This window comes from Aquarana catesbeiana, linkage group LG06 (assembly GCF_042186555.1).
Source record: "Aquarana catesbeiana isolate 2022-GZ linkage group LG06, ASM4218655v1, whole genome shotgun sequence".
Lineage (NCBI taxonomy): Eukaryota > Metazoa > Chordata > Amphibia > Anura > Ranidae > Aquarana > Aquarana catesbeiana.
Window position 1 is genome coordinate 416,635,972 of NC_133329.1, and position 12,585 is coordinate 416,648,556.

The 12,585-nt window shown below is 44.7% G+C and overlaps 1 protein-coding gene across 1 annotated transcript in view; it reads left to right on the forward strand.

The window, feature by feature from the left end:
- The window catches only part of SCTR (secretin receptor), a 44,111-nt gene that overhangs the window by 12,226 nt on the left and 19,300 nt on the right, over window positions 1-12,585 (forward strand). The window contains exons 4-9 of the mRNA XM_073634561.1: window positions 2,175-2,278; window positions 2,371-2,468; window positions 4,624-4,756; window positions 9,573-9,726; window positions 10,313-10,373; window positions 11,984-12,053. Of these exons, the coding sequence (XP_073490662.1) occupies window positions 2,175-2,278; window positions 2,371-2,468; window positions 4,624-4,756; window positions 9,573-9,726; window positions 10,313-10,373; window positions 11,984-12,053 (620 nt within the window). The remainder of the gene's footprint in view (window positions 1-2,174; window positions 2,279-2,370; window positions 2,469-4,623; window positions 4,757-9,572; window positions 9,727-10,312; window positions 10,374-11,983; window positions 12,054-12,585) is intronic.

A 12,585-nucleotide genomic window follows, 5' to 3' on the forward strand; every position in this document is an offset into this window, starting at 1 on the left:
CCCACCACCGGGGTATCATACCTCCAACATGACCCTCCATAAGGTAGAAAATTATCTGCTCCTTTCCTCCTCTCTGACCAGTTATACCCACCACAGGGGTATCATACCTCCAATATGACCTTCCATAAAGTAGAACATACTCTGCTCCTGGCCTCCTCTCTGACCAGTTATACCCACCACTGGGGTATCATACCTCCAACATGACCCTCCATAAGGTAGAAAGTACTCTGCTCCTGACCTCCTCTCTGACCAGTTATACCCACCACCGGGGTATCATACCTCCAACATGACCCTCCATAAAATAGAAAGTACTCTGCTCCTGGCCTCCTCTCTAACCAGTTATACCCACCATTGGAGTATCATACCTCCAACATGACCCTCCATAAAATAGAAAGTACTCTGCTCCTGGCCTCCTCTCTAACCAGTTATACCCACCAATGGGGTATCATACCTCCAACATGACCCTCCATAAAATAGAAAGTACTCTGCTCCTGGCCTCTTCTCTAACCAGTTATACCCACCACCGGGATATGATACCTCCAACATGACCCTCCATAAAATAGAAAGTACTCTGCTCCTGACCTCCTCTCTGACCATTTATACCCACCACCGGGGTATCATACCTCCAACATGACCCTCCATAAAATAGAACATACTCTGCTCCTGACCTCCTCTCTGACCAGATATACCCACCTCCGGGGTATCATACCTCCAACATGACCCTCCATAAGGTAGAAAATTATCTGCTCCTTTCCTCCTCTCTGACCAGTTATACCCACCACTGGGGTATCATACCTCCAACATGACCCTCCATAAAATAGAAAGTACTCTGCTCCTGGCCTCCTCTCTGACCAGTTATACCCACCACTGGGGTATCATACCTCCAACATGACCCTCCATAAAATAGAACATACTGTGCTCCTGGCCTCTTCTCTAACCAGTTATACCCACCATCGGGATATCATACCTCCAACATGACCCTCAATAAGGTAGAAAATATTCCTGGCCTTCTTTACCTTTCTGATTACACTCACCCTGAGATATCACCTCCAATATGACCCACTATAAGCAGGGCTGGATTAACATAGGGGCTAGTGGAGCTGCAGCTCCAGAGCCCAACCTTAAAATAGGCCCAGCAGGGACAGACTGACCATTTGTGGACTGTCAGAGGGCCCAGGGCCAGTAGGGGGCCCCATGAGAGGCTCCTGGTACCTTTTAAAGTGGGGGGGGGGGATTTGACAGTTGGGGGTGATAGGTGCAGCGGGGGGTAGAGGGGGAGGCAATTACAATTACGAGCACCCTCTATGGCTCTTCATGAAGCAGCTGAAAGCCGCTTCTCCTCTCCCTCTAGGCTTTCACCTGCTTTATGGAAAGCCTCTCCTCACCTGCCGGCTGCTGCATGTAGGGGATGTGTCAGGATGAAGAGTGGAGGGAGGGACCAGTCAATATGTCTTCCCTTTCTGAATGGGCAGAGTCAGTGACCCGGACTGATCACTCACTGTGTTCCTTCATAACTGAAGCATAGTAAACTGTGTATATGAATAAATAGGAGCCTTTGTCTCCTGTTCATTCATCTGCAGTACAGCTGAGGCTACAGAGAAAGGAACTGTTTAGACCCCATTACAGCTCACCAAAGCCCCCAACAGGGCTGTTAAAAACAATTGTAATAAATAAAAAAATGTATATAAAATTTTATAAAATAAAATAATAAAAATAAATCACTTAAACACCAAATTTGGGGTTCCTAGCACCTAGTGGCCCTGAGATACGTGGCCCCAAAGTTGGTTCAGAAAATGTCAAGCACTTTTCTGCAGCAGAGAATGAGATTTTCCGAACCGATTTTGGGGCCCCGTATTTCGTGCTAGGAACATATTGGATATGTTGTGGTAACAGTTCCACTGGGTTTGCACACCAAATTTGGTATTCCTAGCACAAAGTGGCCCTTAGATACGGGGCCCCAAAGTCGGTTCGGAAAATGAAATTTTTTTGCTGCAGAAAAGTGCTTGACTTGAGTATAAGTCGAGGGGGGCACTTTCAGCACAAAAAAATGTGCTGAAAAACTCGAATTATACTCGAGTATATACGGTATTCAAAATGTAAAGAATAATGAGGTTGATGTCTTTTAATGTGTGAGGTGCACACACCTCACACATATGACTTCTCTATCTCTGTAGGAACTGTGAACCGAAACTGTACAGAGAAAGGATGGTCACCGGCTTTTCCACCAATGGACATAGCCTGCGAGTACAACGTCAATGACACGGAGTCCGAGGATGTGGTAAGACCTCGTTATTACACTATGAATACCATGTACCTACAGAAAGAATTGTGAGAATGTAACCCCTGACCCCCCCGGCCTGTGTTTTATAGCAGGAGTATTACATGCACCTGAAGACCCTGTACACGGTGGGATACAGCATGTCTCTGGCTTCACTGTCCATGGCACTCATAATTCTGCTATCATTCCGGTGAGTGGAGAAGAGACCTCTATACTGACACAAGATGATACATTCATCATCCCACAACAAAGAATGAGATTGGATGACACCACCCAACCCATCACACCAACCAATGACACTACCCAACCCATCACATCAACCAATGACACTACCCAACCCAACCCATCACACTAACCAATGACACCACCCAACCCAACCCATCATACCAACCAATGACATCACCCAACCCAACCCATCACACAAACCAATGACACCACCAAACCCATCACACCAACCAATGACACCACTCAACCCATCACACCAACCAATGACACTACCCAACCCATCACACCAACCAATGACACTACCCAACCCATCACACCAACCAATGACACCACACAACCCAACCCATCACACCAACCAATGACACTACCCAACCCAATCCATTACACCAACCAATGACACTACCCAACCCATCAAACCAACCAATGACACTACCCAACCCATCACACCAACCAATGACATCACCCAATCCAACCCATAACACCAACCAATGACACCACCCAACCCAACCCATCACACCAACCAATGACACTACCCAACCCATCACACCAACCAATGACAGCACACAACCCAACCCATCACACCAACCAATGACACTACCCAACCCATCACACCAACCAATGACACTACCCAACCCAACCCATCACACCAACCAATGACATCACCCAACCCAACCCATAACACCAACTAATGGCACCACCCAACCCAACACAACCCAACCCATCACACCAACCAATGACACTACCCAACCCAACCCAACCCAACCCATCACACCAACCAATGACACTACCCAAAGCAACCCAACCCATCACACCAACCAATGACACCACCCAACCCAACCCATCACAACAACCAATGACACTACCCAACCCATCACACCAACCAATGACACCACCCAACCCAACACATCACACCAACCAATGACACTACCCAACCCATCACATCAACCAATGACACTACCCAACCCAACCCATCACACTAACCAATGACACCACCCAACCCAACCCATCATACCAACCAATGACATCACCCAACCCAACCCATCACATAAACCAATGACACCACCAAACCCATCACACCAACCAATGACACCACTCAACCCATCACACCAACCAATGACACTACCCAACCCATCACACCAACCAATGACACTACCCAACCCATCACACCAACCAATGACACCACACAACCCAACCCATCACACCAACCAATGACACCACACAACCCAACCCATCACACCAACCAATGACACTACCCAACTCAATCCATTACACCAACCAATGACACTACCCAACCCATCAAACCAACCAATGACACTACCCAACCCATCACACCAACCAATGACATCACCCAATCCAACCCATAACACCAACCAATGACACCACCCAACCCAACCCATCACACCAACCAATGACACTACCCAACCCATCACACCAACCAATGACACCACACAACCCAACCCATCACACCAACCAATGACACTACCCAACCCATCACACCAACCAATGACACTACCCAACCCAACCCATCACACCAACCAATGACATCACCCAACCCAACCCATAACACCAACTAATGGCACCACCCAACCCAACACAACCCAACCCATCACACCAACCAATGACACTACCCATCACACCAACCAATGACACTACCCAACCCAACCCAACCCATCACACCAACCAATGACACCACCCAACCCAACCCATCACAACAACCAATGACACTACCCAACCCATCACACCAACCAATGACACTACCCAATGCATCACACCAACCAATGACACTACCCAACCCATCACACCAACCAATGACACCACACAACCCAACCCATCACACCAACCAATGACACTACCCAACCCATCACACCAACCAATGACACTACCCAACCCAACCCATCACACCAACCAATGACAGCACCTGACCCAACCCATCACACCAACCAATGACACTACGCAATGCATCACACCAACCAATGACACCACTCAACCCAACCCAACCCATCACACCAGCCAATGACACCACCAGACCCAACACAACTCATCACACCACACACTGTACCATTACTGAACTTCGGCCACCCAGACATGACACCTGTGCTCTCTTATCTCTCTGAGGTCAGGAGGCTGCGCTGTACCAGAAATTACATCCACATGCACCTCTTTATCTCCTTCATACTACGAGCCATGTCCGTCTTCATCAGGGATGCCGTTCTCTTCTCTGTAGATGACATCGACCACTGCAGTGTCTACCTGGTAAGAGAACAGCTTGACATCCACAAGTAACCTAGATCAAGGTCTAGAGAGACCTATCCTGAAAGTTACGAGTAGCTTAGACCAAGGCCTATGGTCACAGATGAACTAAATTGATGTCTATGGCCTTACACCATGGTCATTATTGTAATTAAAAAAAGTCGCGCTAAAAAAGATTATTTAAGAATAGCAACAATCTAGTGCCTAAAGTGATAAAAGGTAAATATGAATAACAAATATAATTGAAACAATACCCAATGTATATAAACTCCACGATGAGATGGAATAAATGATATAAAATAAATGATATACAAAAAGGGATATTTTCTATGTGAAAAATAAATAGTGAAATAAATTAACATAGTTGAATGTGAACGACAAAAATTAATTTCCAGAACACTATTACCACGTGCAACAATATAAAGAAATATTGTGAAGATACTGAGCATATACCCTGTGAAAAGCAAAAAATAAAGCAATAAAAATTATAACCAAACTAAAAAAGTCCATAAAAAATCCAAGTCCAGAAAAACAGTAATTATTGAAGTTCTTGCATATTGTGGAAAACAGGCAAGTAGATATCCCCCAGTGCTAGGAGAAGTGCAGAGACAGACTTGCTGAAGTGACACAGGTGCATGGGCAGACCTCCACCGTTTAAAACAACTGCCTCTTACCAAATAGAGTTGGTCTCTAGATTATAGGAGACCTATGGAACGGATGGCTGCAACCCCAGCCAGGGATCTAGAACAGCAGACACTTGTTGTCATCCGGGACCCGGAACTCGCTCCGTCACACACAGCGAATAGAATAAGATGGCTCCCCATAAAAGAAATAAAAGCTCCACATAGCATAAAAACCACGACTTTATTTAATAAAGAGTAAGATTGCACTTACACAATGGTTGTAAAAAACAAGCATCAAAAACGCCGGCCGGCTGATAGACTCCCCGTGTCTTCCGGGTGTACAGAACGCGGAGTTACGTCCCGACGACACCGCGTTCTGTACACCCGGAAGACACGGGGAGTCTATCAGCCGGCCGGCGTTTTTGATGCTTGTTTTTTACAACCATTGTGTAAGTGCAATCTTACTCTTTATTAAATAAAGTCGTGGTTTTTATGCTATGTGGAGCTTTTATTTCTTTTATGGGGAGCCATCTTATTCTATTCGCTGTGTGTGACGGAGCGAGTTCCGGGTCCCGGATGACAACAAGTGTCTGCTGTTCTAGATCCCTGGCTGGGGTTGCAGCCATCCGTTCCATAGGTCTCCTATAATCTAGAGACCAACTCTATTTGGTAAGAGGCAGTTGTTTTAAACGGTGGAGGTCTGCCCATGCACCTGTGTCACTTCAGCAAGTCTGTCTCTGCACTTCTCCTAGCACTGGGGGATATCTACTTGCCTGTTTTCCACAATATGCAAGAACTTCAATAATTACTGTTTTTCTGGACTTGGATTTTTTATGGACTTTTTTAGTTTGGTTATAATTTTTATTGCTTTATTTTTTGCTTTTCACAGGGTATATGCTCAGTATCTTCACAATATTTCTTTATATTGTTGCACGTGGTAATAGTGTTCTGGAAATTAATTTTTGTCGTTCACATTCAACTATGTTAATTTATTTCACTATTTATTTTTCACATAGAAAATAGTCCTTTTTGTATATCATTTATTTTATATCATTTATTCCATCTCATCGTGGAGTTTATATACATTGGGTATTGTTTCAATTATATTTTTTATTCATATTTACCTTTTATCACTTTAGGCACTAGATTGTTGCTATTCTTAAATAATCTTTTTTAGCGCGACTTTTTTTAATTACATTAGATTCACGGTTTACTACCTTTAGTCGCAGCTTTTCTTATTGTGTTAGCGCAGTATTTTTTCACCATGGTCATTATTGTTTGTAGCCAAGAGCAGCCTAGAATGATCTCTAACTTGTCCAATTGCTAGAACTACAACCAACCTACATTACTTTGAAAAAGTATTCATACCCCTTGACATTTTCCACATTTTGTCATGTTACAACCAAAAACGTAAATGTATTTAATGTGATAGACCAACACAAAGTGGCACATAATTGTGAAGTGGAAGGAAAAGGATAAATGGTTTTCATTTAAAAAAAAAAAAACAAATATGTGAAAAGTGCGGGGGAAATTTGTATTCATCCCTTTTACTCTGATACCCTTAACTAAAATCTAGTGGAACCAATTGCCTTCAGAAGTCACCTTATTAATAAATAGAGTCCACCTGTGTGTCATTTAATCTCAGTATGAATACAGCTGTTCTGTGAAGTCCTCAGAGGTGTGTTAGAGAACCTTAGTGAACAAACAGCATCATGAAGGCCAAGGAACACACCAGACAGGTCAGGGATAAAGTTGTGGAGAAGTATAAAGCAGGGTTAGGTTATAAAAACATCTCCCAAGCTTTGACCATCTCACGGAGCTCTGTTCAATCCATCATCGGAAAATGGAAAGAGTATGGCACAACTGCAAACCTACCAAGACATGGCCGTCCACCTAAACTGACCGGCCGGGCAAGGAGAGCATTCATCAGAGAAGAGCCAAGAGGTCCATGGTAACTCTGGAGGAGCTGCAGAGATCCACAGCTCAGGTGGGAGAATCTGTCCACAGGACAACTATTAGTCGTGTTCTCCACAAATCTGCCCTTTATGGAAGAGTGACAAGAAGAAAGACATTGGTGAAAGAAAGTCATAAGAAGTCCTGTTTGTAGTTTGTGAGAAGCCATGTGGAGGACACAGCAAACATGTGGAAGAAGGTGATCTGGTCAGAGGAGACCAAAATTCAACTTTATGGCCTAAAAGTAAAACGCTATGTGTGGAAGAAAACTAACACTGCCCATCCCCCTGAACACACCATCCCCACCGTGAAACATGGTGGTGTCAGCATCATGTGGTGGGGATGGTTTTCTTCAGCAGGGACAGGGAAGCTGGTCAGAGTTGATGGGAAGATGGATGGAGACAAATACAGGACAATCTTAGAAGAAAACCTGTTAGAGTCTACAAAAGACTTGAGACCGGGGCGGAGGTTCACCTTCCAGCAGGACAACGACCTGAAACATCCAGCCAGAGCTACAATGGAATGGTTTAGATCAAAGCATATTCATGTGTTAGAATGGCCCAGTCACAGTCCAGACCTAAATCACATTGAGAATCTGTGGCAAGACTTGAAAATTGCTGTTCACAGACGCTCTCCATCCAATCTGACAGAGCTTGAGATATTTTACAAAGAAGAATGGGCAGAAATGTCCTCTCTAGATGTGCAAAGCTGGTAGAGACATCCCCAAAAAGACTTGTAGAGAAAGGGGGTTCTACAAAGTATTGACTCCGGGGGGCACCATACAAATGCCCCCCCCACACTTTTCACAGATTTATTTGTATCATTTATCATTTTCCTTCCACTTCACAATTATGTGACACTTTGTGTTGGTCTATCACATAAAATCCCAATAAAATACATTTACGGTTTTGGTTGTAACATGACAAAATGTGGGGAATTACAAGGGGTATAAATACTTCAAGGCACTGTAGATCAAAACCCATATCCTAAAGCCACCTTGATTAATGTCTGTAATCCCAACCTCATACCTCCCAAGTTTTTGAGATGGGAATGAGGGACACCTAGTAGAAAAAGTATGTAGTCATAGGACACACCCCCTGCCACGCCCCCTTAGAGGAGAATTATACCAAAAAATTATTAGTTAAACCCACAAGGGCTTTTTTTTTTACCACTATTATTCCTTTATATTGGCTTTTGAAATTTACAAATGCAGCAATTTAGAAATTGGATGAAAGTTTTAGGACTGGAAATCACTTTCTGAAAGATAAAAAGTAAATTTTCTATACAACTATATAGATCAGACCAAAATGAGGGACAAATGAGGAGGACAGAGGGACTTTGTTCCAAATCCGGGACAGTCCCTCTAAATCAGGGAAAGTTGGGACTAGAATGATGTCTGTGGTCACATAGGAGATGGGTACCTCTGTACTGCTCTAATGTGGGGTATTGGGGGATGGGTACCTCATGCTGTCTCGTATCTACAGAACTTGTATTAGTTATGTAGTATATAATATTTATATCTCTGGTTGGAGGTTGTATTATATATTGTATATATGATGGGCACCCCACTGCGGAGGTTGTATTACAGTATATAGTATATATATTTATCTAGGTGGACTTTATGTATATCTCTGGGTGGGGGCTGTATTATATACTGTATATATGATGGGCACCTCTCTTGGTATCTCTGGGTGGAGGGTATATAATATGTATATCTCTGGTTGTAGTATATACTGTATATATGATGGGCACCTCTCTTGGTATCTCTGGGTGGAGGGTATATAATATGTATATCTCTGGTTGTAGTATATACTGTATATATGATGGGCACCTCTCTTGGTATCTCCGGGTGGAGGGTATATAATATGTATATCTCTGGTTGTAGTATATACTGTATATATGATGGGCACCTCTCTTGGTATCTCCGGGTGGAGGGTATATAATATGTATATCTCTGGTTGTAGTATATACTGTATATATGATGGGCACCTCTCTTGGTATCTCTGGGTGGAGGGTATATAATATGTATATCTCTGGTTGTAGTATATACTGTATATATGATGGGCACCTCTCTTGGTATCTCTGGGTGGAGGGTATATAATATGTATATCTCTGGTTGTAGTATATACTGTATATATGATGGGCACCTCTCTTGGTATCTCCGGGTGGAGGGTATATAATATGTATATCTCTGGTTGTAGTATATACTGTATATATGATGGGCACCTCTCTCCTCTCTATAGAAGGACTGTAACTACGTCATGATCTTCTTCCAATATTGCATTATGGCCAATTACAGCTGGCTCCTTGTGGAGGGGCTCTACCTGCACACCCTCCTGGTGGTCTCCTTCTTCTCCGAGTGGAAGTACTTCTGCTGGTATATTGCCCTCGGCTGGGGTGAGAAGCTGGGGGGACCCTCTCTGATGGTTGGGGGAGGGGAGGGGGGGTGTTGTGGGATCAGTCACAGCTGGACAGAGTTCAGGAGTAAGTCAGGCTACAAGGCTGCAGACATACATTATGAGCCAGAGAAGTGAAGACAAAGTGAAGGTAAACTGAGCTAAAACAAGAGGTTGGGTACCTGTGTCCTGCCCTGGTGGGGGGTATTGGGGGATGGGTACCTCTGCCCTTGTGTGGGGTATTGGGGGATGGGTACCTCTGCCCTGGTGTGGGGTATTGGGGGATGGGTACCTCTGACCTGGTGGGGGGTATTGGGGGATGGGTACCTCTGTCCTGGTGTGGGGTATTGGGGGATGGGTACCTCTGCCCTGGTGAGGGGATTGGGGGATGGGTACCTCTGCCCAGGTGAGGGGATTGGGGGATGGGTACCTCTGTCTTGGTGTGGGGTATTGGGGGATGGGTACCTCTGTCCTGGTGTGGGGTATTGGGGGATGGGTACCTCTGTCCTGGTGTGGGGGATTGGGGGATGGGTACCCCTGTATTGCTGTGCCTCCTCTGATGGTCCGTCTCTCTCTCTCTCCTCCAGGCTCTCCATTGGTTTTCATCATTGCCTGGTCTGTGTGCCGCCATCTCTATGAGAACACCGGGTGAGAATCTATTACAGTTCATACAGCGGGGGGAGGGGAGGGGGTACATGCAATTTGCCCCAAGATGTCACTAATCACCCCAAATCTCCCTCTAAAACTCTTCAATGAATAGAGAACAAGAACGTCTGATAATACTGCGCAAATATACAACAAAATGTGACAAAATTTAAACGGAAGGTGAAAACAATGTAGCGCTAACATACTATATGCTCTGTGATGCAGTGCAAGGAAAAAAGTAATAAATAAAACCAAAAACCAAATGTGACGATCAATCCAAAGTAAAAAGTCCAAAGGAAAAGCGAGACAATGAGGTGTCAATCTTCTCATCGTGAAAACCACCGTATGGGACAACATTGGTGGATCCAATAGATGAAATAGGTGAGGAACTCTTACCAGATGAGGTGGACCCGGATGTCAGTGATGTTGGGTCATATAGGCTTAGATAATGGAATCGGTGGCTCCCTCTGATGGACATGGAAGTCCGGGATCTCCTCAGATCTCACCAAAACAACCTCATGGAACTCGGCAAGACTGGAGGCACAATGTGTCCGAGGGAACCACGGCCACCCTCAGGTTTCACGACTCCTGTTATAAAGTCCTTTATAACTGGTTTTTAGCTCACCACTTAGTTCCACTTGGTTAGAGTTCCAGCCAGAAAAAAGGTGACAAGGAGAAGATGTATTGGATCCACCAATGTTGTCCCATAAGGTGGTTTTCACGATGAGAAGATTGACACCTCATTGTCTCGCTTTTCCTTTGGACTTTATTCCATTTTGGACTTTTTACTTTGGATTGATCGTCACATTTGGTTTTTGGTTTTATTTATTACTTTTTTCCTTGCACTGCATCACAGAGCATATAGTATGTTAGCGCTACATTTTATTTGCAATAAATAGAGAACCCAAATATTCTTCCCTAACACAGATGTCTCCAGGGGCCCCGGGGGCCACATAGGATGTGCCACAGAATTGCCTGTGACCCCGAGCCGCACACGCGGGACCACCGATAGACGGAGATTGTAGTATATAGAAAATCAACTTCAAGTCCTCCTCATCCTCTGTGTCCTTTAGCTGAGATTTCCCTTCATTTCCTGTCCTGGTGACCCAACAGGAAGTGAGAGGATCTCCTGTACATTGCAGATCATTCTGATGGCCACATTTGTTTCCTGTTTTCAGGATTTTCTCCTGATGATCCTGCCAGTAACACACTTCCTGTCCTGGGGTGACAACGCTCACTCTGCGCTGTATCTCTGGAGGAGCGATGCTGTCACCCTGGGGAAGGACTACAGAACACCTCCCCCTCTCCTCATCTCCATCACGTGTTCTGTAGTTTACAGACAATAGCTGGAGAACTCATCACCTTGTCTGAGAGTTCACTTCATCACTCAGGAAGTGAGGACTCTGGATTTCCGGCAGGATCAACAGGAAACTTCTGTACTTACTGAAAAGGTTCTCGCCTGAAAGCAGCCGCCATACCTGAGGGCGGGGGATGGGCAATGTCTGATATTCTGGGTTTGGATCTTTTATAAGAAGATTCTAAATGTCTAAATCTTTGTAAATGACGCGACGCTCGTCTCCTGTCCGAATAACGACTTCTACGTCTCCCTGCAGGTGCTGGAACATCAATTCTGACGCCAGTGTCTGGTGGATCATCCGCGGGCCGGTCATCCTCGCCATCTTTGTGAGTGAAGGGGCGGAGCTACGAGGGGCCTGCAAAACGTTTCTGCACTTTTATGTATATCTAACTTTGTTCAAAAAAGTGCGGAAACTTTCTGAAGAACCCTTCTGTGTGTATATATATACAGTATGTGACAAAAGTAAGTACACCCCTCAGTGACATGTTTGTAAATCTTTTCTTCTCTCTTTTCATGTGACAACACTGAAGAAATGACACTTGTCTACAATGTAAAGTAGTGAGTGTACAGCTTGTATAACAGTGTAAATTTACTGTCCCCTCAAAATAACTCAACACACAGCCATTAATGTCTAAACCACTGGCAACAAAAGTCAGTACACCCCTAAGTGAAAATCAACAAATTGGGCCCAAAGTGTCAATATTTTGTGTGGCCGCCATTATTTTCCAGCACTGCCTTAACCCTCTTGGACATGGAGGTCACCAGAGCTTCCCAGGTTGTCACTGGAGTCCTCTTCCCCTCCTCCATGATGACATCACAGAGCTGGTGGATGTTAGAGACCTTGCGCTCCTCCACCTT